Source organism: Panonychus citri, unplaced genomic scaffold (genome assembly GCF_014898815.1).
Source record: "Panonychus citri isolate SS breed McGregor unplaced genomic scaffold, ASM1489881v1 Contig00072, whole genome shotgun sequence".
Taxonomy (NCBI): Eukaryota; Metazoa; Arthropoda; class Arachnida; order Trombidiformes; family Tetranychidae; genus Panonychus; species Panonychus citri.
In genome coordinates this window covers 753,602-779,734 of record NW_026515477.1, presented here as the reverse complement: position 1 = coordinate 779,734, position 26,133 = coordinate 753,602, and the positions used below count along the sequence as shown (strand labels likewise).

Here is a 26,133-nt window from a genome sequence, read left to right as displayed (position 1 = left end):
CGATTAATCGGCTCATCGGCTTCTAATCGTCGACTTGATTTATCAGCTTATTCTCAACACATTTGTTTTTGTTGATGGAAAAGTGAACATTCAGTTTAACTGTTTGATTTGTTAATTGTGATTTATTAATTGTTAGTTATGGATTTTGATAAGAGAACAGTAATTCGAGCTGTTTACATGGGAGTTTGTATTCTTCTTGGTTCATCAGCTGTTCATTCATATTATCGACCTTTAGATGTAAGTAAAAAGATGAAATAATTGTCACGTTTTTGTTTTAATTGTTGTTCATTTCTATTTAGGGTTTGAAGGAAGAGACTAATAGGAAAATTAAAGAAATCGAAGCTGAAAGATTAAAGGATAAGTGAATTTGTAAATAGATTATTGTAGATTAAGATTATGTGTATAAAATAAAGTTGATTGAAAAAGTTATGCAAGTTTATCATTTTTATCAAAATAAATACACAAATTTACATTAATAATTTACAATTTGAGGCTTTTTTTAAAAGCTCATAGGTTAAAATACAAATTGACTTCTCATATCCTCAAGTTTTTTTGAAACTTCGGCTGGAATATAATCGAGATCTTCGGCAATGGCTTTTTGTTTATTCAAGTCAATTAGATTGTAATGTTCAACGAGATCACCATCGATGACATTTTTGACTGGAAAATAATATGAGCGAAAAGAGAGATGCTCCCGACCACAAAGAGGAGAAGCTTCGCTTCTAAGGTGCATCTCAATTCGTTGGAAAAAGTCATGTTCCTCTTGTGATGAGAAAGGAACCATGACACCGACTGTCCCAGAGAGAGTAGTATAAAGAATCAATTCTGACAATCCTGGAATTAGAGTAGTTTTTTGAAGTGAATGTATAATTTCACCGATATGAAAGCTACAAATTGTCTCGACTTTTTGAGAAGCTCCTCCGAGCCATCCCCGATCCCAAAGAGATTTAACACCGGTTGGATCTTCATCGACATCATCCGTTACTCCATGAGGTAATCTAAGTATACTGAAATTACCAAATTTATCTCCAATGGCGATTGTTTGATAATCGATGAGACAAGAAGCCGTAACCCAACGAGGTGTAGAATCGTCAGCAAAAATTACCAATTGGTTATCAGCGGCTTTGTAGCGAACAAAGAAAACACTTTCTTGGACATCGGTAACGTAGATACGATTTCCCATCGCATGTACAGAGACGATACAATAAGGGAAGTGTTTGTTTTCACATTTGCGAAGTAGTTTCTTCTTACCCATGTCATAAACTCTTAATAATCTACCGATTGAAATCAAAACTCTTCCCTGAAAAGGGCAGATCGAATGAGGTACATCTTCAATCGACGTGGTATGAAGTAGTTCGAGACGTTTACCGTCCTCTAAAATAGAGTAAGTATGAATGCTCCCTCCGGCAACTTTTCTCGGGTTAAGGTTGAGATCATGAGCAACGCCAACTAAAAGGAAGGGAACATCGCCGTGTTGAGAGAAACGAACAATAGAGATACTAAATGCGGCTTCATTTTGTTCGAATGGTACCTTTTGATGCGTTTGGCCTGAGATGGGATCAATAACTCTTACTAGAGATGCCCATTGACCAACTCCAGCTTTAGGGGCACCGAAAATATTTTCAGGTAAATCTTCACTGAGAAAAGCTGCTGCCATCTCAGCGGCCATTTCTTGCTCAGCTTCACCAGCGGCTTCAACCATCTCTTCAGCAAGTTGCTGTTTTCTAGCTTTTTTAGAAATCTCTGTGTAAGCATTATGATCTGTTTCGATAATCATTAAATTACCACTTTCAGGATGTACGGCAAATTTTCTGGGAGTGTATTCAAGTGGAAAAGATTGATGGTTGAACACTGCTCCCAATTTTTCGAGAGACAAAATTCTTAGAGTGTTACCAGAAATGGCAACAATGCCCTCTGGACATTGTTCAGATGTGAAACCAGAGGCAAACTCAAGGGTTTCGTATGATAATGGGGTTAAATGAAAACGACTTTGATGGTAATAAAGTAACCAACAGCGACTGGAAATGGCTAATACTGCATCACAACCTTGCATCTGAATACGGAATAATTTAACAGGTCGAGTACCTAAATATCGAGTACGAGTATCAGAAAGTTCACCAGTGACATTATCGAGAATGGAACGTAAAAGTACACCATTTTGAAGACCAACATTGAGATATAATCTTTCACTCGAAATATCTCTAAGTTCTTTGGTACCAGCACCCATTTCAACGATTGAAAGAGATTCTGGTGTAGCGGGTAGTGCTTGCATGGATAATGGTGAGAGACAATCCTAAATAGAGAGGGGAAAAAAGTAGAAATTGAGTCACTTTTGGAACAGGATAAAGTTTTGTTTGTGAATTGGACACTTAGTCAGGATTATAGTGTCAACATTGTGATTCAGCTGAAACACGGACATAATTGGAAATCATCATATTCAACGAAAAAAAATGGCAACAAATTATTGATTTACTTACATCAGGATCTAAAGAGATTATTCTTACAGTGTTATCTGCAAGACCCACAGCCAGAAATCGAGATCTTTGTTCACTAGAAGGTATCGCTCCAAGAGCCATACAAATGACATCACAGGTCATATCTTTTCTGTCGGTATATTCTTCAAGTTGACCACTAACATCCATTTCGAAGTAAACCAATTCACCGCCGGTCAATGCGATAACAACTTGGCGATGGTTGATGGCACATTTGAGGATATGTCTTTTAGCGGGTGTCCGCCATTCATTTACTCTTTTGTCAGCACGAATATGACGAATACCTTCAGGATAAATCTGTAAGAAGAGAAAGATGAAACACTTAAAAATAATGATTTATCGTTCAAAAGATTAGTAATGTTTTACGAACCTGAATCAATGCGTCATTTCCAATCTGAGCACATGCAAGAGTTGGTGTTGTCCCAAGGAACCCTGAGTCAGTGACTTCTTCAACAGTCTCACCAATCGAGAGAACTAAAGTGGCATTGATAAAAGAAACGATGATGTAAGCATCGTACTCTTCATCAGCGCGACGCTTTACTGTCCAAACGGCATTAGGAGTTCCTGGTAATTCGGAAACTGCCATTTCTGAGACTTCCAGTCCATGTCTCAAGACTCTTAGTGATGATCGAGGTCCACGACCACAGGCCATCAACAGTTGAGGTGTATCCTCATTTGCAATATCTGCAACTTGACATGACATGATAGGTGATAAAGATTCAATCTCATCGACTAGAACTAAATTTTTTAAAGATCTTGGATTGAAAAAGAATGTGTCTCCTTCTTCAAGTAGCATAGCACTACTTAGTTCAGGTTCATCATCATCGTCACCTAAATGGGCGATCTGGTAAAGGTAATGGTTGCCAAATTCAGAGGCTACAAATAAAAAGCCTGTTTTAAGTACACACATTGTTGTGGCAACTGGAACTGTGTCGAAATATTTTAAACGAATCTCCATGACTGTTTCGTCCTCTGTTTCTAAGGTGATTTTAAAAATGTCTCCTTGTTCGGTTTGAACTAAAAAGAAAAACATCGACTTTGTCTTATGAGTGGCACAGCAAACAAAAATCATCCCACGATCAGGATCATCTAGATCATTACGTCTTCGGGGAATCGGACAACGAATATCATGTTGATCTCCGAAATTCTTGTAGGTAATATAGTTTTCAGAACAAACAAGAACACCACTAGGACCATCGGTTCCTCCAGGGACAGAAATTAAAAAGTTACCATGCTCTTCCAATGGTTCACTGTACTTTCTAACCACATGATTAAGACCCAAATCAAGTTCATAAAAAGTAAGAGTTTGTTGAGTTCTTTGAGCTGCTTCACCAGTTGGGTCATTATCAGCTTCTTCATAGTCCATTTCAAGACAGGCAAACATTGGGTTATCGAAACCAACATCAATACCAACTGTATGATATACCAAAGTATTAGACTTATGAGCTTCTAAAGGAGAAGAGATTGTAAGACGAGCTTGACTATCTCTGTTTAAAATGTAGACTAACTTTTGTTTTTCAACAGCACCTGAAAAGAGTAATAAAAAATTAGCATCAATAAAACGTGCAACTCAACAAAAATAAAAATATCTTAACAAAAGAATACGAAATTATCAGAACTTCTTAGAGTAATAGCAAATCACAGAGGGTTCAAGCTAGAAAATTATCATCATTAAAATCGCATAACTTAATCAAAAGTTCCAAATTAATAGATTAAAACAAACTTACTTATCATCATTGCTCTTCCTTTAGGATCGATAGCTAAGTATTGTCCAGGAACAATTCGACGACACCCTGTTTTTCCATAAGTTTCTTGATGCACCTAAAAATCAAATCTTACAAATTAAAAAACATCAAAACAAAGAAGCAAAAAAACATCAACTCACCTTTTCAAAAACATTCTTAGTAGGATTATATTCAAGGATAACAATCCGACCAGAGTCCGAACCAATTGCTAAATAATCTTTGGAACCACCAGTTAACCGAAAGGCCAACATGGACCTGATTATACCGAAAACCTCAACGGAAACAAGGGTGTGAATCTTACCCGTATTAATATCAGGCCTAATCAATTCCAAAGTTCTGCCCTTGGAAATGGCGATTTCCTGATGTTTAGAACCCGCAAAGTTCCCATGGATGGCATGAGTAATACCACTTGCCCTTTGCAGGGTAATGTTATACAGATGCATGATAACTTTGGTTAATAAAACCAACCAAGAAACAAAACAATTAACTATAAGCAAGAACAAAAAAAATGAAACCTCCACTCGTGCTTCCGGATTGGTTACTAAGCAACAAGAGAAACCGAACTAAACTGGTTACGAGAAGCGCGAAGTTCAAAATAATTGACAAACATTTTCTTCTCATGAAAAAATAATAAGAATATAATTCAGTTAAAACTGCGAGACGATTGTAAGATAAATCCAATTGGCTTGTAGAATTAACTGAACAATGGGACCAACTAGAGTTTTGACCACTACCATTATTATTATTATTGTTATTGTTTTTAGATGAAGATGAACGTTTAACAGAAGATGAAAATCCAATGGATACTACATCGGTGAACAAATTATTGGAAAGATTGATGACAGCTAAGTTGGAAAGTTGGCAGAAAAGCTCATCAGGAACAGAAGACATCCCATTGAAAGAAAGATCAATACTTTCCAATGGTCGATTACCATCTTGAATCAGCTCGGAAGATGGAGATAAAGATGATGGTAAAATAGATGATGAATAACAATCAGCAAATTTTACTACAATTAATCCAAGATTGTTGGTTCAAAAGAGTAATAACAACAATAGTAAATAGTTAATGGATTGCATGGTACATAATATTATAAAAATCTATTCACTCTCTTCTAGTTTCAAGTTAGTTATTATCATGGCGTCCATTTGAGAAAAAAAGAAAAGAAAACACAAAAATTTAGATCACCGGAAAGAGAAAATCACCAAATGGATACAATGGACACTTATAACATCACATCACCTTTTAGTTAAATACTGTATATATCATACCAACAGCGACAACTTAAAAAAGTAAATCTAAACATCATAACGAAATTATCAGAACTTCTTAGAGTAATAGCAAATCACAGAGGGTTCAAGCTAGAAAATTATCATCATTAAAATCGCATAACTCAATCAAAAGTACCAAATTAATAGATTAAAACAAACTTACTTATCATCATGAGTCCGAACCAATTGCTAAATAATCTTTCACAGATTATCTTTGGAACTACTAGTCGCCCGAAAGGCCAATATGGACCTGATTTCGGTTTGGTTACTAAGAACAAGAGAAACCGAAATAAATTGATTACGAGAAGTGCGAATTTCAAAATAATGAACAAACATTTTCTTCTCATGAAAACATAATATAATTTATTTAGAATCTATTGATTTAATGATTATAAACAATTAGCGGTTAATTGATGTTGTGTTTAACTTTCCACTTGTTGATCTCTCAATCGCATTGATATTACAATTTTTTCGGTGTTTGTTTTGATCACGAAACTTTTTTCAATCTTTTATCAAGTTTGTTTTTCACTTTTGTCTTATTACTAAAATTATCACTTCTATTATCATGATTACTATTAGTAGTATAATTAATTGTTGTCGTTAATGTTGATTGTGTTGAAACAATTGGAGATTCATTAATTCTTGAACTTGCTTCCGATTTAATTGCTTCCTCTTCGTCTCTTTTGTTTCTTTCCTTTTCCTTTTCCTTTTGGATTTTGGTTTATCATTATTTTCCGGTTTCTCCGTTGTTTCAACATATAAATCGTCATTACGATTAAAATGATTTTCTGATTTCAAACAATCAACTGTATTAACGAAACGACAAGTAAATGTTGTCTGATCAAATAGAGTATAATTTGGACATAAGAAATCATATCGATGACCAATGGCACAATGATGATAAACCTGAATGAGAAGAAGCAAAAAAAGAAAAGTAATTAACAATTGTTTTAATTCATTTAAATTGTACCAAGCTAATTGTGAGGTGAGAAATGAGATTATTATTTTAGCCATCAAGCTTATTATAAAAGTTTTCTCAGCAATCAATCAAAATTTAAAAGTCAAATGTTTACTATTTAAGTGAATTTAAAGAGCCGAGAAAAATGAAATTAAGGCAAACGAAACAATTAAATAATAATACTAATGAAGATTGAGAAGAAGAGCAATTAAATTGATTGTTCAAAGTTACCTGACATTTATGTTCAATGGAAGCATAATAACCATCATGTCGACCTTCACAATTAAAGTTAATTTCGGTTGGTAGGGAAATGTAAAATGGGTAATCAGTTAAATCAGCTCCTTTTAATTCATGAGGGAAATTGGGATCAGCCATGTAATCAATTATCCTCTTGTCGGCTCGGTGTTTATAGCCTGGTGATAGTGTCCTTGTTGTGGGTGCTGGTGTTGTGGTTGTTGTGGTGGTTGTTGTTGACGGGGTTGTGCTGGTTCGTTGTCGGCCTCGACCTCCTTGACCTCGTCTACCTTTACGTCGAGGACGAACGGTTGTTGTGGTGGTCGGCTGATAATCGTACTCGTAATCTTCATTATCATCATAATCATCGTAATAATATGGAGCTGGAGGTGGAGCGGAGGTTGTTGTAGTTGTGGTTGTAGTGGTTGTTGGTTGTCTATTTTGTCCATTCACTGGTCCTTGATTAGCGGCAATTTGAGCTCTTGGTCGTTTACGTCGACGACGACCACCTAATGGTCGACCTGCAGGTCGAATACGAAATCCTGATCCAGAATTAGGCGATTCTGAGTCATTTGGTGGGGCGACTGTTGCTGTCATCGGCGCGGAATCATAATCAGACCTAAAAATAGCAATTAAATTGACCAAGTAAACAAAAACGAGATTGATTATCCCATAGAGACAATAATTGTTAATCTTATCATTAAGTTGATTAAAAACTCGAAAAAAAAGATTATTGATAATCAACTGACACACAAATTATTAGTGATTAATGTTAATCTCCTTCTGGTACAAGATTAACACTCGATTAACTTTTCCTGTTTTCCTTAGAAAATGAATTAAATTTGATCAACTAACCAAATAATGACATAAACAATTAACAATCAAGACTGATGATTATGCGTCTGAACTGAATCAAAAAAATTTAGATAAAATCAGATTGATTTGATTAAAATCTTTTACATAATCAGCAATTTGATAATTTTACCTCAACTTAAATGATAATCATAACTGTAATTTTATATTATAATCACAATCAATTTAACAAATCACGATTCAACATGATTACATGAGTTAAATAAAACCTCAATTTTATCAAACAATTTGATAAACAATTGATTTTGTTTTCTCATTCAAATAGCAAATATCAATTTCAAATCAAAATGAACACAATTGAACAATTTATTTTAATTGACCGGAACCATTGACCTAAACAACATAATAAATAAATAAAAAAGTGACCAACATATTAATAAATATGTATCATCAAGATGCTGATTATCATTACTATTATAATATAAATCGTGTTTACAATTAAATCAACTAATAGTAAATACATTTCCTCTAATAATAATCTTGTCCATTACAATTTAACAATGATCAATAAATTAAACTATTAAAATGATTGGTAAAAAAGTTGAACCTAATTTTCAAATGATTGACTTAAATATTAATCATTATTGTGATAAAAATATTAGTTAAATCACTAAATTGAATACTGATTAATCAAAATTAATCTAATTCATCAAGTCAATTGTAATTAAAGTATATAAAGATTAACTAAAAAAGCCAAACCTATTAGCAAGTATTAATATTGGTAAAAATAATCAAACTTTATATGATTGTAATTGTAATTATAAGTTGGAAAAAAAAGTTAAATTAGTTAATTTGTTTTCGTTAATTTTGTTGTTATAATTTGTTTTCAACAATTTTTACACTTGAATTGTGATCACATTTAAATCAGCAACAATCAAAGAAACAAACAAACCCAATCCAAGTAATCACAATTAAGAGTTGAAAATATTTATATTACTAATCAAGAGAAACATCAAAATAATAATACAAATAAACTGTCAACAATCAACATTTTCCCACCTTAAATCAGTTAATCAAAGGAACAGCAACAATTTAATCTAATCCAAACTAATGATTGAAAGTGAATATCAAAAGCGATATGAAATCAGGCCAATAACTGAAGCAATTAAATCCATCCGATCATGGATTCTATTAATAATAATTGTATATAAGTTAATCATAAATGTTAATGTTAATTGTTGGTAAAGTCTATTCTCATTAATATTGATTAATATAATTGTCAATTAGATTAATTTGTGTGTGTGTTTTTAGTCAGGAAGTGAAAAATTGAGGCAAAGGAAAAGTTCAGATAAAGACGAACCTGTAATTAGGAGGTTGACCTCGGTCATTTGTCCGCTCGAAATTATTATTGTTGTTATATCGTTGAACTGGTTTGGGCGTTGTTGTTGTCGTCGTTGTTGTGGTCGAGGTTGTTGTTGCAGTGGCTTGGGAATAAAATTGATTTCGATAAGATCGCTCATTTGATTGGCGATTGTTGTTACTTCCTCTTTGATTAGCTTGAGGATTCTGACGGTGAATCGGTTGATCAGAGTAATCATAGTTTGGTTGTCGAGTTCGATCAGCATCATAACCATAATTATAATCTCGTGAGATTGGTTCAACTCGCGAAATGGGGGTTGATGGAGTTGTGGTGGTTGTTGTTGTTCGGGTTGTTCTGATTGTCGATGGCCTGGTTGGTGGAGGTGAGACTGTTGTAATACCTCGAACATTATATCCTTCATCTTCGTCGATTAGATGATCAGCAACCATGGTTCGATAATGAGAGGCTGGTGGTCTTCGAGCAGGTTCAACTCGACTTGGTCTCTGTGGTCTAAGGTCAAAATCTGATGACGGGTTTGATTGATAACCAGATAATCCTGATAAACTTAGATCAGAATAAGTTGTGTAAAGAGGAGGAGATGTTAGAGTGGGTGGTGAGGTTGTCACATAGTAGGGACGAGGAAGTTGTTGTCGTATATCCTGGTTTGGAATTAGAATTGTTGGAAGTCGATTACCGCTAATATAAGCATGATTTGATTGACGATAATCACCAACAGTTTGGGGTCTAAAGTAACGAGCACGAATACCACGAACAGGGTCAGAGTTTTCAGTCGAACGAATAAGAGAAGGATGATGACGAGAGGAAGATAAAGACGAAGAGGAGGGAGAAGAAGAAGAAGATGATGAGGATGAAGAAGAACCTGGAATAATACCAGTAAATCCACTTTCTAATCCACCGCCAACAATAGTATCTCTTCCTCCAGAAGAAGATGATGATGATCCACCTCGTGATTCGTAATGTTCATAATTGGGTCGATATTGAGGATTTGATTGTCTACCAGTACCGATAGTCTCAGAATCTGAAGATGTCACCTGAGGTCTTGGCAGTGGCTCTTCAAAGTCATTATCGGCATTTTTAAATCGCGAATATGGATCAAGAGATAATCCAGAATTGATGGAGCTCACAGGTGATTCAGAATTACGAAGAGTCTGTCGAAATTGTTGACCGCCTCTGGGCTCAATTGTGTCACGAATTTCACTCGATCCTGGATCAAGTAATTCTTTGTCTCCTTCTTCATTCTCTTTCATATCAACTTCCATGAAATGAGATATCGGATCAGTTCCGGGTTCCCTGTTAGGTTCGGTTTCTTTAACTTTAACTCGACGTCGAGTACCAAATGAAGTTGGTCGAGATCTCTGATTATTATTACTATTACCATCTAATGAAGATGTTGAATTAACATTGAGGTTGATTCTTTTGGCTGATAATGAAGATGAACTGTTTGGCACAATAATATCGTCAAAATTATATTCTGAATGAGGTTCAATCAAATGATCGCCTGAAGATTGTTCAACCCTACGAACACGCATTCGACCTGGTCGACCATTGGGTAATATAGATGATCGACCAGAATTAATTGTCGATGATAATGAAGATGGTTTGATCTCTTCATCTGATTCTAAATAAGAGAGATCACCATTTCCATTAGCACTCGATTCTTGAATATATCGAGAAACATATCGATTCGCTGTTCCTCTTAACGTTTTCGGTGGAAGAAAATAAAATGATGTTCCATCTGAATCGTCATTTAAATCATCCAACAATTGATCATCATGATTAAGACGTCGTTTCACCTGAAGAAAAACAAATTAAATCAATATAATATTGCAACAATTAACTTTTAAAGATCACTGTCAATCAAACGAGAGCAAAAATCGTGAAAATCAAACACCAACAAGACCAAAATTAAAACCAAAGTTTTAACCATTAATTAAATTACTATTAACAATTATTAATAATTGTAAACAGAAATTAATTATTGAGGGTTAATCATTATGATTACTTGCAATCAAATTGTATTAATTAACTTTGATCAAATTTAATGATTAAACTTTTTCTTAAGTCAATAAGAAAATAAAAATAAAAACGATGAGCATCAAATGGGTTTTAATTTTCGTGTTTCAATTTTAATCATTTGATTAAATACTTAAATGGTTAACTGTTCAGACGATGGTTTAATCACAACAGGTTATTATTACATCCCGTCGACATGATGATCATGATGATCATCATGATAACTTGAAATGATTAAAGAAAAAAAAAAGTTCAACTAAAAAGCACAAGAATCAACGTAATGATTAATCAAGAAAGAGAGAGAGAAAAAAATTAATTCTTGAAACAATCAACCAGAAACAAAAAGTTAATCATTTGCTTTCACTTTCGTAATTTAAATTTTCAGGTTAACCCAACAGACAGCAAACAATTAAGATGAAACTAAAGGCTTGTTCAGTAAATTTCAGACAAAAAGGGAAGTTACAATTAGGATTATCTTACCTGAGATTAGGATGTAAATTAGGATCAAAATTGCTTAATTGTTGGTCGTTAACGGGCAAGGAATGGTACTTAAATTGATTCGATTGTCACTAGAGATTTTCTTAGACCTAATACTTTTCACGCTGGACCATTTTCTCGATAAAAAGTTCGAAGTTCGGTTGAGGCCAAACCATTTACACTAAAGAGCTTCACTGAATATCAGTAAATAGCATTTACTATCTACTTTGTGGTGACACTTTTTATACGTTGGGAATATTTTGTCCCATTTTACGGAAGTGAAAAGAAAATTTCTCGAACTCAACTGATTTTCAGTTATACCTTAGGACCTATTCGCTCTAGAGAGGTCGAACTTTGTATAGATGCTATTAAATATTGAAGAACTCGGAATAGAAAACTTCAAGGTCATTGAGGTCAAAAATCTTCTACTCGATCAAAGTTACTTTAACAGCATTGACATTACTCTCGACGAAATTTACTCCAATTTAAGTGAAGAATACGAAAATTTAAATATGCGAATCTCGTCATTCTAAATGATCATCAGGTAAGTTTTCTTGTTGATTATTTTATCAGGTAAAAGGTTGAGATTTGACAATAAACAAGAACGTTCTTGAAATGACCTTCAAACACGTTCTTTCACCAATGACCTTTATCTTTGAATATGACAAATGATTATCATTTAAACTTTTATTACTATTCAAGTGTTGAGTCTCTAAGATTGGTCAATGTGATTAACTATCGTTGACAGAAATTGTTGATTATCATGAATGATCAACTAATTGTTTATTTCTTAATCAGGCTAATGTTTTTAATCAACAATAATAATCATTATCATTCAAGGTAATCAAATGACTGTTTCAACATTTTGGTAGATTCATTTTTCTTGATTAACCTAATTGTTGATTTTTTTTATTGTTAATTTTTCTTACATCATTTGATTAACAACCCATCAAACTAAAAAGTTAATTGTGTTTGAATATGAAACAATCATTATTAGGTAAACATTAATCATAATCACAACCATAATGATCAATTTTGATTAACCCTGAAAAAAAATAACATCACTATTATTATTTTAATCATGAGAAAATTATTCAATTGAACAATTAGAATTAAACTTTTATATAATTTGTATCATAATAGTAAATCACTTTCTTAACACAATCAAACCTTAATTAAGCTAATCATTAATTACTCATCAATTTTTTTTCTCCGCTTTTTTATTGTACAACAATTAAACAGATATAATAACAATTATCCATTCAATTAATGAATTGATTACTAATCCAATTGTTTGTCCTCATTAAGTGAATTAAAATTAAACTTATCAATTGCTTTCTCTCTTTTCACTTTCGTCACAATCAACTAATCATTAAGAAAGTGAATTAAAGATTGACCTAACGATGTCAACGAATCAAAAGTTAACTGTCTTTTTTTTCAATTAAACACTAATTGTAATTACATTAAACATTTACATTGATTGAGATGCGTTAGATTAACAATTCAATCAACATAATCAAGTGAATATAAATTGAGCTTCAATTTCAAGTAACTTTCATGGTCAATTTATCAGCTCATTTCCCTAATAATAATTTGTCTCACTTTTACTTGACCTCATCACAATTAGTTAATTTACTTCCTAATTTTTCATCGTTTAATTAATAGGGGAGATTAAAAGTTTAACAAGGTTAACTGTTAAGATGAGAATTGATGTAAATCATCAAATGGACTTAATTGTTAATCATTATACTCTAATTGAACTTGATCATAATTTCCTAAATTATCATCAGCAATGATCAAATTTAATTGTTAATTTCATGAGTTTACATTGATTCTGTAATGTTGTTAGAGAGAGAGATAGAAACGTTAATTAGAAAGTGATTAAATCATTAACAACATGATCAACAGTTAATCCTCACAATTTAAACATTTTGACCTCGTTCAAAGCGATCAGACATTTTTTCATTCAAAACTCAGGTAAAAGGTAAATGGTTCAATGAATTTTTTTACCGATCAAAATATTCACAATATATTTTGATTCTTGGAGAAACAATTTAATTGTTGTAGAAATATTTTCTTCACAATCAATCAATAAACATCGTTTGTCTTTGTGAACTTTTTTTTCATCAATTCGATGTGAAAGTCGAGAGTTCGATGAAAATTTCTAATTCAGTTCTAAATAATTTCGAGAGACAGACAATGAGAAAGAAGAAGTTAATAATAAATCTGTCTGATATAAAGACGATCAATAACCAATTTAATAGAGAATTTAAATGATTTAGTTTTAATTGTTGACCTGAAATGGGAAAAATTTCAATTCTCTTAAATCAATTGATATTAATCAACTAATCAAATGAAGATGATGAAGGAAAGTTTTGTTCATTCTGAGAACTCATTGGAATAAGGTTATCATGATTCCCAATGAGTTAAACAATTTGACCTGATGAGACAATTAAATGAATTAATTGTGACAATCGTTATGATTTAAGAAACAAATCAATCGGTTATACAGTTGATACAAGAAAACAATTATCTTAATTAACAGGATTATAATCATTGAGTATGATGATGATGATGATGATAATGGGTTGGGATTAGTTATGAATGTAAGGTATGTTATTGTTTGTTGATTGTTTATCACCATGATTTAGGTGGTGATAATAATGATAAAGTAACAATTAGTTAGCGAAATTATTATTTCAACAAACAAAAATCGTTATCAACGGACGTGATAACGTTACAACGATGATTCGTTCTGACGATTAGTAAACGTTCATTGAAACGTTATTATAATTTTGATTAGAAATCATCAATTACTTTACTGTTAACTTTCTAATCATCTTTTTCCTACTAATCATCAATACACTTCACGCAATTTATTGTTAACCGCTACAATAAACAGTAACGATTTGTTATCACAATCAACAACAATCAACAACAATCAAGAATAATAATAATAATAATAATCAAAGAATATCAAAAATAACATAATTACATTTGATAAATTTATCAATTTCTTTGGATAAACAAACAAAACTTTTAATCAAACTTTTCTATTCTCTTCTAAATTAAATGTCATCACAATTAAATTGTCGATCAATAAAAGTGAGAATTATTTATTATATATTATTAGACAAGGTTCGAGAGTATATTTAAATTGTAATAATCTAAAATTGATGATGAAGGTAGAGAAAGATGATAATAATGATTAAGTATTAAAAGTTTTGATGAAAAAGATGCTGGAAAGTGAATTAGTTGATTAACAGCTAAATTGGGTTCACAATCAAAAAGTTATCAGGTAAATGTGATTGAAGTTTAAACCAGAAAAAAAAGTTTACCCAAACACCTAATTACTTTAAATCAAGATGAATATTAAAGGTAATCAAAGGGCAATAGACTTGATTGTTAATCATTAAGCTAAATTATAATCTTAAATCATTATATTGATAACAATCATTATTTTAATAATCATCTCTACCTGTTTTCATTGTCACTATTATCATTTCAATTTATTATCTTGATTGTTAATATCATCATGTTGATTGTGATTGTGATTGTGATCAAGAAAAACCTTGAAATTGTAAGTTTATCAATATAAATATTGTAACAATTATTAAACTCATCTATGAATCAATTTAACGATGATAATATATTTGATTGTTGGTAGAAAATTGTAAATTGTAAATTGTTTAATTGTTAATTTGCTATTAATTAATTTCTCTCTCTCTCAAGGCCATTGATTGAAATTTTTCTTTGAATGATAATCTGTAACAATTAATTGTTGGGCTGGTCAAGGTAAATATCGTATCTTAATTAACTGGCCTGAAGCAATAACAGCACAACAATAACAGGTAATTACTGATTGAATTGATTGTTGGAATTAATTGATTTTGATAGATAAGTAAATCAAATGATAACAATCAAGTTAATCATTTTGTGAGCTCATGTTGTAATTAAACAAATGGCTGTTATAATAACTTACAATTGATTGGGATGATTGATTTGATCAGTTTTTGCTTTTCGTTGATTAACCATTGATTAACAATTAGAAAATGAAATTGAAACTTACTATTTTTTTACTCCAAGTACTATTATCTTTTAATCCAATTTTGTTAGCTTGATTAATGGTGATAATTGTTGCAATCAATATCCATAAAATGTAATAATTAGTTGATTTCATGTTGTTTTACTAATCAACTTTTTCTGTCTTTTTTTTTCAATTAAAAATTGAACACAAAACAGTTGAAATAAAAACAATGTTCCAAATGGGATAACTTATATCAAGCTAATTCTTAATTGTAAATAATCAACTTAATTGTAGTAAAAAAGGTAAATCACAATTTAAGATAAATTTTGTTGGAAAACAATTACGTTCATCTTATTGGAATAACTTGGAAAATTTTCTTTCCAAACTTCCGGTCAATTATTGATTCGATTGATGTTGATTAAGGTGTTGACACTTTCGATTATCACTTGATGATGATGATTTAATTATTCTTTCAATAATCCAGTTAGTTAATTGATTGGAAAATTGGTTAAACTTGAAGATTTGAAGATTCTAATTGATGAAAGAAAACAAAAAGGATAACAATTGTAACGATGTAAATTGTAAGTATATTGATGTTGATCATTTAAATGAACACATTGGTAAATCATTTCCAAATAATTAACAAATCATTGGACAAATTTGATTGTTGATTGAAACTACAATTGGATACAGAGAAAAGTGTTGATGGTTAAATAATAATAACAATCCAGTGAGAGAAAGTAAAACTTAATGAAGAAAAGTTAATGTTATGATTAAGATTCGAGAGGAGGACAATTAAAATGGAGTAACCAGAAAATTAAGCAAACTGTTAATTTACCCAACAATTAGTAGACACACAAATAAAATAATGATATTAATAGTCAAGGGAAAAGAGAGAAGACCGAGAAAAAGGTTAATTTAGTTGATTACTTGTTAAAAGGTTCTAAATATGAACAATTAAAGGAAAAACAATTGGCTACTTTTAGGTCCACTCACAGTAGAGCCAAGATCGATGACCGCTCCTTCCTTTTGCTTTTTTTGTGATGAGAAAGTTAATTGTATTAATTAAGATTAAACTAGTGCAGAGAATTAACAAGCTATTAAAGTTAATTGTTGCACGTAATCTAAATCAAGTAACAAATGTAATTGTTAGCACGTTTGTACGACCAAATTGTCACAAAGAGAAAAGAGTAAATTAAGAAAATTATGAAAATTCATTTTGTTTGAAAGTCACTTTGTTGATGAATGAAACGAAATCAACTCGACAGTTGATGATTAGAATTAACAATAATCAGAATAATCAGAAAAAAAAGATGATGATGGAAAAAGAAAGGAGGGATGATGAAGATAAGAAAGAGGAGGAGGATGAGAAGGAGGAGAATGAGATGAATGTTCAATATCGGGTCAACAGGTTTCGGATGATTTTCAACAATTTAGTTAATCAAGATACTTCAGATCAGTGAGTTGCTCTATATCTCGATCAACACCTTAAATCAACTCTCAGTTCGTATGTTTTTTTCATCTTTATCTTCATCGCGATCAAAAAGCAGAGCAATTCGGATGATGAAGTTAAACTTTTTTTGCTTCTAAAGATGAAGAAAAAAAAACTGAATTCAATTACAAAAGACTAACTAGTTTAACGAGATTTTCTGCTACAATTTAACTTTTAATCGACAATTAATCTACTCTTACTCTTATATAATCTTTTACTACCTGATACTGGTTCGATTGATAATCATAAAGAACTGATCATTAGTGAATTAAACACTCGGTGGTTACTTTCAATTTCATTTGGATTTTTTGTTAATCCTTTTCTTTTGATTAGGTAATTAACATCTAATTATAATCTGTTAATTGATTATAAATGACAAAATGACAAATGGAAAATAATTTAATTCAAAATTTTTAATTTATCAATTTGATATCGAGGTTAGAAAGAGTGAGAGAGAGAGAGAGAGAGAGTTCAATGGGTTAATTGGTAGAGAAAATGTTTACTTCAATATTTATATTGATTGGTATTAATTAGATTAGATGACAATTTAATGTCCACGACGGTCTGGGTCACGTTGACGAGGAGCTGCTTTGATAATATTATCAACTCGTAGAATCATTTCAGCGGCTTCAGCGGCACTGAGAAGAACTTGTCGTTTAACTACAGCCGCTTCGATAATGTTCAATTTTTCCATATCTTCGACTGTTCCGTTTTCCATGTCAAGTCCATAACTAGTTTTACCCTGTTGATGAAGTGCTCTCAGCTGTGAGATAAGTTGAGCACTGTCATAGCCTCCGTTGTCAGCGATTATAGTTGGTAATTGTCGTAAAGCTTTGGCAAAAGCTTCCATTGCAAATTGCTCTTTACCTGGTGTTTCAGAGGCGAGATTGGAAACAGCGTTGGCCATTAGCATTTCACTTGATCCACCGCCATAGATAATCTTTGGGAATTTGACTGTTTGTGATAAGACACAAAGAGCATCGTGAAGAGATCGTTCGGCTTCATCAATGATCTGTTCAGTTGCTCCTCGAAGGACAATAGTACAGGCTTCACCGAGAGGGACACCTGAAAACTTAAGCAAAGTGTCACCACCAATTATAACTTCTTCAATTAGATCACAATGACCGAGTTTAACCTTGTCAGGATTACCAAAAGTTGAGACAATTTCACCTCCGGTAACAAGAGCAAGTCTTTCAACACCATCAAAATCAGCATGCTCGATGGCCATCACACCAGCATCAGCAAACAGTTGTTCAGGATAATTGTAGATTAATTGACGATTAACGAAAACATTGATGTTATGAGCTAGAATCTGATCAACTTTATCTTTCATCTTTTCTTTTTCAGCCAATTCAAGTTCAGCCACTTTGGCTATAGAGTCCACTTTAACTCGAGAGCCAAATACTTTGATTTTATCGGTGTCCATGGGAGTATTTGAAATCAAAATTTTAGCCTTTTCAATTCTTTTGGGTTGATTAACACCAGGCTTTTTATCCAAGAGAAATCCTTCATCCAAGAATGAATCGGTTAAAGTACCACCGGGCTTCTTAATGATTTGAATTGCATCAAGGTTACCAGATCCTTTTAGCTTGAGAATAGCATCAAGGGCGAGTTTAGAGAAAAACTCTTTGTGCTGTGAGAGAATCTTAGAACTAAGGGTGGTCCTGGCGATGTTTAAAAGATGTGCGTTGAATTTTTCTTCATCAGCACTGTCATCAACAGCAACATCTTCCAAAGCCTTACGAGCCACAGCGACCGATTTCCTCCAACCACTGATAATTGTTTGGGGATGGATTTTCATGTTAATGAGTTGTTCAGCCTCTTTAAGTAGTTCGGATGCTAAAACAGTGACACTTGTTGTACCATCGCCGACTTCATCGTCTTGGGTCTTATGACGAAGAAGAGAATAGAGAAGACAGAAAAGAAACACATTAAAAGACCGAAAAAAACGAAGAGACGAAAAAAAAATGAAAATCGATTTACCTTTGAGATATCAACAAGAACCTTGGCAGCAGGATTATTGACACCAATACTTTTCAAAATGGTTGCCCCATCATTGGTAATTTCGACCTTGTTGGTTCTACTGGTGCTACATAGTAAAATTTTATCCATTCCTTTCGGTCCTAAGGTGGTTTTCACAAGCTCACCAACAGTAATTGCACCGACAAAAGAGCTAATTCTTGCTGCTTCTGCCTTTTCCTCGTCAGCACCCGGTTTCATGACCTGAATGGGCTTCAGAGGATTAGTGATATTCGGCATCATCATCATTTTGATTACAATTAAATTGAAACAAAAAACACACGGATAAGAAAAAGACAATAAGTTGTGACAAACAATTGGAAAGCTCAGTTAAAAACTTAAAATTCAAAGGTTTCAGATAAACAAAAAGCACACCACCCAAGCTATTTAACACTCTGAAAGGCTATTTAACACACTTTATCCCAATTCGAGGGCGTGAATTCAATTAAAAGTAAAAGTCTTTTGATTAATTACCCCGATTAAATAATGATTACAATCAAATGGTTACATGACCATATAAGAGTTTTTGTCACAATTTGTTACAAATTAGAGTTTTAAAATGACAATTAACTTGGGAAATTAAATTAGATTAGAAATTAAAAATTCGTAGAAATAGTTTACTTTCCATCGACCAGATGGCAGAATATCAATGTAATGTTTACATGATTCGGAAGCGGAAAGAGTTTCATTTGTGTTTGGTTAATCTTTGTTTCTGTTGTAATTTAAGTGCATCATTTTAATTTAGTTTTTGTTAGTAATTAATAAAATAATTTATTAAAATGGTAAGTTTTGATATTGTTAATTTCTAGATCCATTCATAACTTTTAATTGATTTTGTTTACTTCTCACCTAAATTAAGGCAAAACGAACTAAGAAAGTAGGAGTAGTAGGTAAATACGGTACCAGATATGGAGCCTCTCTCAGAAAGATGGTCAAGAAAATTGAAGTTACCCAACATGCTAAATACACATGTACTTTTTGTGGAAAGGTAAGTTAACTAGTTATTAAATTGTCTCTTAATTGTCAGTGTTTTTCTTACCAATTCTTAAACAACCATTCTAATTTTTGTGTCTCTTATTTTTCTATTTTCTCTTTGTGTGTAGGAAACCATGAAAAGATCTTGTGTTGGTATTTGGTCTTGCCGTGGATGTGGTAAAACAGTCGCTGGAGGTGCTTATGTTTTCAGTACAACCACTGCTGCCACAGTTCGTGGTGCCGTTAGACGATTAAGAGAAATGAAGGAATCTTAGATCCATTATCTTGTCTTTGTATATCTACCATTCAACTTATTTGACACAAAAAAATAATTAAAACGTTTTCTGAGTTGATATTATTTATGTGAAAATAAGTCTTTAATGAGTTTTGTTTTTCAAATCTTGATCAGTTGTTTTTTTCTTATTGTCACTTAAAGAGTTACAATAGTAAAAGAGTTTATTACATTTAAGAAAAGGACATCGAATTAGAATCGGAATGCAAAAATAGGAACACGTTTGATTAATCGCTGTCACTTCCAGATTCACTTAATTGCAAATCTTCACCTGTAAAAATGAACGGAAAAGTTAAATTCTCAAAGCAATCAACTAAACAAAGATTAATAGACTTACTTAATTGGCTGAACTTCGGCATACTCAGCATATTGGGCATACTTGGAAGAAGTGAACCCGAAGGTGGACCCGTGGGTGCGCTTTGTTTGGGTTTCGAGTTGTGAACCGCCATCGATGAAGCCGTGGGTGGATCGGGTTCGTCCTCAGAATCTGAGCTACTCTCGGAGCCCGAAGAAGATGATGACCCAGAAGACGAAGATGAATTAGCCTTTGATGAATTTTCCTCTTCCAAACTTTTCATTCCTTCCTTGAGCGTTTGTTTGATCTCATCATCTTCATCACTTGAAGAATCACTATTATCACTACTTGAAGATCCATGATCCATTTTCTGTTGACTCAATTCCAATCCTGAACTAACAATAGAATCGAAATTCATCGAATTATCAACACTTGTATTCGTGTTGGTGATACAATTGTTAATCGACGATGAAGGTGAAGGTCCACTTTTCTCCTCTTGTCCAGTTTCAAACGAAGGCGTGATAGGCCTCGGCATTCCAGGTCGCGAGCCTCCTTCAACTCGAGTCTTTTTAACTGCAATGTTGTTGGTCAATCTTTCCAATGTTAATTCACCTGTTTCATTGTCGATGATTAGAACACATTCCTTGAGGTGAGGTTTTCTCGAACCTTTGAAAACGGTTTGAGGCAGAGACGATGAGTCCACATTCGGCATAACCACCGTCACTTTATTATTCTCACCAAACTCTATATCTGCTCTTTTGGTGGTGTCAACAGAAGCTGGTTTGAAATCGTATCGAATCGTGTGAAGGCCTTCGGGTGGTTGGTTCGATCCTCGGTTAGCCCGATGGTTTTGGAAACTTTTTCCAAGTTTCAACTGTCGCGTTTCCCCACTAATCCCAAGTTTCTCTATGATGTTAAACATTTTGATCGATCACTTTGAGAAAATGAATGAGGTTGAAGCTCAGCTGATTGGTAAACACAATCTTATTCGCCAGTTGAAGCTGATAAACATTCGGCTGAAGCTGAAACTCAACGGCGAGAAGTTAAATCGAGCGAGAAACATTGGATAAAACTCGAAAAAAACTTGAAACTAGACAGTTAACACTGATTCTGTTCGTGATTCAGTCAACACCAATGATCACAATTAACAATTTTCGCTTCCATATTAATCAAAATACTTTTCAACTCATTAAAAATTAAAAAATCTCTAACAAATGATTAATTTTTCTCTAACCATTTCTATTACCAACAATTAGAAATGTCAACAATTAAGTCAACTAATCAATCTTCATTAAATGAATCTAATTACCATTACTACTTTTACAAGGTAAGATTAACAAAACTTTTAATTAAAACTTTACAAAAATAATCTAATCCTTTAATCATCATGAATGAAAAATTTTCCTCAATCAAATAATAAAACGATTGTAAAATTGAACTCAAGTGAGTAAACAACAATTAACACTTAAATCAATTCAATGTGAATAATAATAAACCAAACCAACCTAACCAAAACTGAATTACAACTAATTGTTGCCCTCTAATTGTGAAAATTTTCCAATTAAATGACAACGTTTAAAGATTTGATTACAAATTAATGTAAAGTTAATCTAATCTGTTTGATGATTAATGACAAAAAATGAAAACAACATTTGATTGTAAATATTATTCAGTAAATGAACAATAGTAACAATAGAATTGTATTTATCATTGAAATCTTTTTATCATTTGTTTCATCCTCATCTTTTTTTCCTCCTCCACATCATCATATTTGCCATCATTTGACCTCTTGGTTCCTGATGATATTTTGTTGTGATTCCATGATGATGATGATGATGAAAGGAAGACAGAAAAAATCATCCGATGAAAATATCATGATGATTCTGATGATTATCATGATGATGATGTTACAAATAACAACCATTTACAGAATCATCAATCAACTAAATAATGATGATAATATATGAAATTCAAGGAATCAAAATAAATGATTATCGGTAATAATGTTCACCATTTGTTACCCTAATCGTTGGGATAATTTAATTTCAGATTATCGGATTTGTGATTACCAATCAATTAACTAACATGTAAATAAGTTACTCCAAGATGATTAACATTTGAAAATCTCTTGCAATTATATTAATATATACATCAAGATAATTGTTAATTGTTATCAATATTATCCATTGATTTGTTCAATTGTTAATCTTAGATACAAACTGATACAGTTAAATTATATTAATTATATTAATCAAAGTTAATAATCAACGGGAATGAATTAAATTTCACAGACTATTTAACTTTTTTTACTCATTTAATAGTTTCCAGTTTCATTCCGAATGATTTAATAACAATTTATCAGATTAAATTACCAACCTTAACAATTACTAATATTATACTCGTTGTGATTACTGTTTTTCATTATGATTAAAATGATTATGTTTTCTTTGTTTTCAATCAATTTAATAATAACCAACAATTTAATCTTAATTCTGTTTCATCGTTAGACTGAACAATTAACTTTTCTTTGTATATTGTTCATAATTATTCTGGTTGGTAATGTTTCCGTTTTAATTACGTTAATCATCTCGAAGAAACGTAAAAGCAGAATGAATTTTTTCATCATGCATTTAGCGATTGCAGGTAATCAACAATCAAACAATTTACTGATTGTTAATCAAACTAATCTCACAATCTATTCATTAATTGCAGACCTTTTGGTTGGCTTGATTAGCGTACTGACCGATATAATTTGGCGATTGACCGTTGACTTTTACGGAGGTGATTTAATGTGTAAAGTTATTAAATTTTCATCGGTAAGTTAATCACAATTAACTTGAGTCTTTCAATAGTTAATTTGCCAATTAATGGAAAAAAAATCAAAGTTTATCAATGAAATTTGAATCGATAACAATTAAGAAATCTGATCGTCTCCTTAATAATATCAAACAAACATTAATGTCAACAAATTGTAATTATTTTTTCATTTGATTCATGTAATTTGAAACTCAAATGATTAAGTAAATTTAGATTAAGATTATCCTTTTATTAACTTGATGATGAACGAAAAAATCAATAATCAACTAATTCAATTAATGATTAATGAGCTGATTTAATGATAATCATTGATGCTGTTGACAGTTGATCTTAATAATAAGTTTTACTTTTTTGATGATAAATTAATCTGATGATCAGTAATTGATTAACGAGACTGGTTTGTCAATGCTATTGACAGTTAATTAATTATTGTTACTATTATTAGACAATCAAATATGAAACTTATCAGTTGATAATGATAATCCTTTGATCACAATTAGGTATTAATTGTGATTTGCTCCGGAACTTTATTTAATCAATCAATTGGGTTAGTCGAGGCAATAAAAATCAATCTCAACAATCAATTAAAAGTGACAATTAACATGTTAACCAATCAGACAATTTAGATTTTATTTATAATATATAAAAATTACATTGATTATGATTAATAATTTGACAATTGAATAATATTACATCATAATCAATATCATAACCTTCAACTGACCACTAGTTGACCAAGGTCAATAACTGATGAACCTTTCAGATAGGTTATCGATTGAATTAAATTTAAATAATTGATAATTTAATTAACATTGAACAAGAACATCTCTAAATTAAGTTTGTTTGTCAATCAATTTAAATTGTTAACAATTAAATTAAATTATTTCTCAGGTTCTGGTAACTTACTCATCGACTTACGTTTTGGTTTCTGTCTCGATTGACCGTTACGATGCTGTTACGAATCCTCTTAATTTTTCAACAAGTTGTGAGTAACAATTAAATCAATAACCCAACAATCAATCATAATCAAATTAATATTAAATCAAAATCAATCATAATAACAACATAATAATAACTTAATTATTCTGGTCATAATTCACTGACCTTATCAAAGTTTTGTTCATTTCATTGAATAACAAAACTAAATCATCAACTTTTTTTTATACCAAATGTCAACATCACAATTAACTGATTAATCGTCTTAATCAACTAATTTTCACTTGATTATCAAACTAATCACAACTATAAATAATTTAGATATAATTAAACATTGACCTTAAGCTATTTTCTCACTGACTAGACCAACTAATCAATGTTGATTCGTATTAATTTCACTATGAATGAATTATCATTCATTCATTTAGTAATTTATTGATTGTAATTAATTATCTATCTGTTCATATTTTAAGGGTCTCGAGCTCGTCGATTGGTTATAATATCTTGGATTTTGAGTTTTCTATTTGCTATTCCATCAGCATTTCTAAATTCTGAAACTGAGGTTAAGGGTCACATCCAATGTTGGATCACTTTGACCCCATTGGGTTGGCGTTTATATTTGACCTTAATCGCATTCACCTTGTTTTTTATTCCAGCGATTATAATTACTGTTTGTTATTGTACAATTGTTCACGTTATTTGGTCAAAAAGTAATTTAATCACTGAGAATCATCATGAAAATTACTGTAAATCAGAAACCATGGAGAAAATATTGTCACCTTTATCATCTTCATCTTCATCATCACAACTCCAACAATCAAAATATCCTAATTCAGATTATAAAGGTAAGTTAATTTCAATATTTACCACAATTAAAACTTATTGTCAACTTTTCCATCTCTAATTATAATCATAACAATAATCAAATTAGAAATTTACTTTCAACATCAATAGATGGCAATAGTTGATTGATAAGATTAATTTGATGATTTAGTTTTAATCAAAGAGTAGAGATTGTGATTAAATTAAATGAAACCATTGACCTAATCATCGATAACTATGTAATAAGTATCAATAATTATCTATTAATGGTAACAATCAATTTCTAAATCATGAAATGTTACCGTAATTACCAACAATTAATAGCTAATAAGTACAATACATTAAAGTAAATTGTCATTTAATGGTAATAATATATCATCAAATTATCAAATTACCAAGAATTAATCAAGAAAAACAATTTCTCACCAAATCTAATTGTTGACCATTGACCTGAAACAATCAAATAAAAGCCATTAGATCATGAGAGTTAGAAAAACAAAGTCAAATCAAACTTTTAACGTGACAATTAACCGTTAAATCATTTGTATAATTTTGTACAGCAATTAACTTGATGACCAGTGAAGATGATGTAAGTATAATGAAGAGCCAAGTTTCATCTCGAGGAGTAATTCCAAAGGCAAAGATCAAAACAATTAAAATGACATTGGTAATTGTGTTAGGTGAGTAATTAAATGTTTCTCAATGAAAAATTGAACAATTAATTGTTAATCATTTCCAATTAGTTTTCATCCTTTGCTGGTCCCCATACTTTGTATGGGATTTGCTTCAAGTCTACGGGTTCATACCAAACAATCAAACTACTGTGGCGATATCAACATTCATACAATCAATGGCTCCACTAAATAGTGCTGCTAATCCAATTATCTATGGTCTTTTTTCAACCTCACTTTGTAAACGAATCAAATCAAGATTGTGAACAATTAGCAACCAAATTTGTATACAATTAACTCATTCTCATTGTAATTAAGCTCATTTTTACAATCAACTAATAATATCCCAACGAGTTTGTATTATTATCAATCGCAATGAGAAAAACAAAACTTTAGCTAAACTGT

The 26,133-nt window shown here is 31.6% G+C and overlaps 6 protein-coding genes and 1 long non-coding RNA gene across 8 annotated transcripts; 3 read left to right on the top strand and 4 right to left on the bottom strand.

Moving 5' to 3' along the window:
* The first annotated feature begins 3 nt into the window (after positions 1 to 3).
* LOC128386612 (uncharacterized) lies at positions 4 to 429 on the top strand. Its single transcript, XR_008324911.1, has 2 exons — positions 4 to 237; positions 300 to 429. It is a non-coding gene; the product is annotated as an uncharacterized LOC128386612 (long non-coding RNA).
* On the bottom strand, positions 427 to 4,762 carry LOC128386599 (splicing factor 3B subunit 3-like). 2 transcript variants are annotated; one of them, XM_053345658.1, is made up of 5 exons: positions 4,378 to 4,762; positions 4,220 to 4,313; positions 2,863 to 4,019; positions 2,478 to 2,789; positions 427 to 2,293 (listed from the first exon to the last, which is right to left on the bottom strand). In XM_053345658.1, the coding sequence occupies exons 1-5, from the start codon at positions 4,678 to 4,680 to the stop codon at positions 515 to 517; spliced, it is 3,645 nt and encodes a 1,214-aa protein (XP_053201633.1). In that variant the 5' UTR covers positions 4,681 to 4,762; the 3' UTR covers positions 427 to 514. The 2 variants fall into 2 exon arrangements, with proteins under 2 accessions (XP_053201633.1, XP_053201634.1); XM_053345659.1 differs by lacking the exon at positions 4,378 to 4,762 and having other exon boundaries at positions 2,863 to 3,905; positions 4,001 to 4,019.
* Positions 4,763 to 5,841: 1,079 nt separating this feature from the next.
* LOC128386600 (mucin-5AC-like) lies at positions 5,842 to 16,946 on the bottom strand. The gene is given in 6 exon segments (XM_053345660.1): positions 5,842 to 6,224; positions 6,227 to 6,412; positions 6,696 to 7,317; positions 8,872 to 10,685; positions 15,452 to 16,086; positions 16,390 to 16,946. Coding segments are annotated over 5 exon segments (2,964 nt in total). The 5' UTR covers positions 15,563 to 16,086; positions 16,390 to 16,946; the 3' UTR covers positions 5,842 to 5,993.
* A 350-nt stretch (positions 16,947 to 17,296) lies between these two features.
* LOC128386601 (T-complex protein 1 subunit beta-like) lies at positions 17,297 to 19,327 on the bottom strand. Its single transcript, XM_053345661.1, has 2 exons — positions 18,885 to 19,327; positions 17,297 to 18,789 (listed from the first exon to the last, which is right to left on the bottom strand). Exons 1-2 carry the CDS (start codon positions 19,167 to 19,169, stop codon positions 17,449 to 17,451), a joined length of 1,626 nt encoding a protein of 541 aa, XP_053201636.1. The 5' UTR covers positions 19,170 to 19,327; the 3' UTR covers positions 17,297 to 17,448.
* Positions 19,328 to 19,546: 219 nt separating this feature from the next.
* On the top strand, positions 19,547 to 20,248 carry LOC128386610 (60S ribosomal protein L37a-like). The gene is made up of 3 exons (XM_053345670.1): positions 19,547 to 19,702; positions 19,780 to 19,908; positions 20,024 to 20,248. The coding sequence occupies exons 1-3, from the start codon at positions 19,700 to 19,702 to the stop codon at positions 20,168 to 20,170; spliced, it is 279 nt and encodes a 92-aa protein (XP_053201645.1). The 5' UTR covers positions 19,547 to 19,699; the 3' UTR covers positions 20,171 to 20,248.
* Positions 20,245 to 21,418, bottom strand: LOC128386607 (ELL-associated factor 2-like). Its single transcript, XM_053345667.1, has 2 exons — positions 20,525 to 21,418; positions 20,245 to 20,458 (listed from the first exon to the last, which is right to left on the bottom strand). Exons 1-2 carry the CDS (start codon positions 21,402 to 21,404, stop codon positions 20,415 to 20,417), a joined length of 924 nt encoding a protein of 307 aa, XP_053201642.1. The 5' UTR covers positions 21,405 to 21,418; the 3' UTR covers positions 20,245 to 20,414.
* A 253-nt stretch (positions 21,419 to 21,671) lies between these two features.
* LOC128386606 (cardioacceleratory peptide receptor-like) lies at positions 21,672 to 26,006 on the top strand. Its single transcript, XM_053345665.1, has 7 exons — positions 21,672 to 21,809; positions 22,990 to 23,125; positions 23,195 to 23,298; positions 24,191 to 24,284; positions 24,709 to 25,080; positions 25,618 to 25,737; positions 25,801 to 26,006. Exons 1-7 carry the CDS (start codon positions 21,741 to 21,743, stop codon positions 25,992 to 25,994), a joined length of 1,089 nt encoding a protein of 362 aa, XP_053201640.1. The 5' UTR covers positions 21,672 to 21,740; the 3' UTR covers positions 25,995 to 26,006.
* The last annotated feature ends 127 nt before the right edge of the window (positions 26,007 to 26,133 follow it).

Excerpts from the sequence above, each read along its gene's own strand:
- LOC128386599 (XM_053345658.1), bottom strand. The coding sequence starts at position 4,680 with ATGCATCTGTATAACATTACCCTGCAAAGGGCAAGTGGTATTACTCAT. Across the intron at positions 4,020-4,219 it reads AGGAAGAGCAATGATGATAA|GTGCTGTTGAAAAACAAAAG; the intron begins GTAAGTTTGTTT and ends TACTCTTTTCAG. Across the intron at positions 2,790-2,862 it reads GAAATGACGCATTGATTCAG|ATTTATCCTGAAGGTATTCG; the intron begins GTTCGTAAAACA and ends CTCTTCTTACAG.
- LOC128386601 (XM_053345661.1), bottom strand. The coding sequence starts at position 19,169 with ATGATGATGATGCCGAATATCACTAATCCTCTGAAGCCCATTCAGGTC. Across the intron at positions 18,790-18,884 it reads TTCTTGTTGATATCTCAAAG|ACCCAAGACGATGAAGTCGG; the intron begins GTAAATCGATTT and ends CTTCGTCATAAG.
- LOC128386610 (XM_053345670.1), top strand. Across the intron at positions 19,909-20,023 it reads CATGTACTTTTTGTGGAAAG|GAAACCATGAAAAGATCTTG; the intron begins GTAAGTTAACTA and ends CTTTGTGTGTAG.
- LOC128386607 (XM_053345667.1), bottom strand. The coding sequence starts at position 21,404 with ATGTTTAACATCATAGAGAAACTTGGGATTAGTGGGGAAACGCGACAG. Across the intron at positions 20,459-20,524 it reads GCCGAAGTTCAGCCAATTAA|GTGAAGATTTGCAATTAAGT; the intron begins GTAAGTCTATTA and ends TCATTTTTACAG.
- LOC128386606 (XM_053345665.1), top strand. The coding sequence starts at position 21,741 with ATGTCAACAATTAAGTCAACTAATCAATCTTCATTAAATGAATCTAAT. Across the intron at positions 23,299-24,190 it reads AAGTTATTAAATTTTCATCG|GTTCTGGTAACTTACTCATC; the intron begins GTAAGTTAATCA and ends ATTATTTCTCAG. Across the intron at positions 25,081-25,617 it reads TCCTAATTCAGATTATAAAG|CAATTAACTTGATGACCAGT; the intron begins GTAAGTTAATTT and ends AATTTTGTACAG.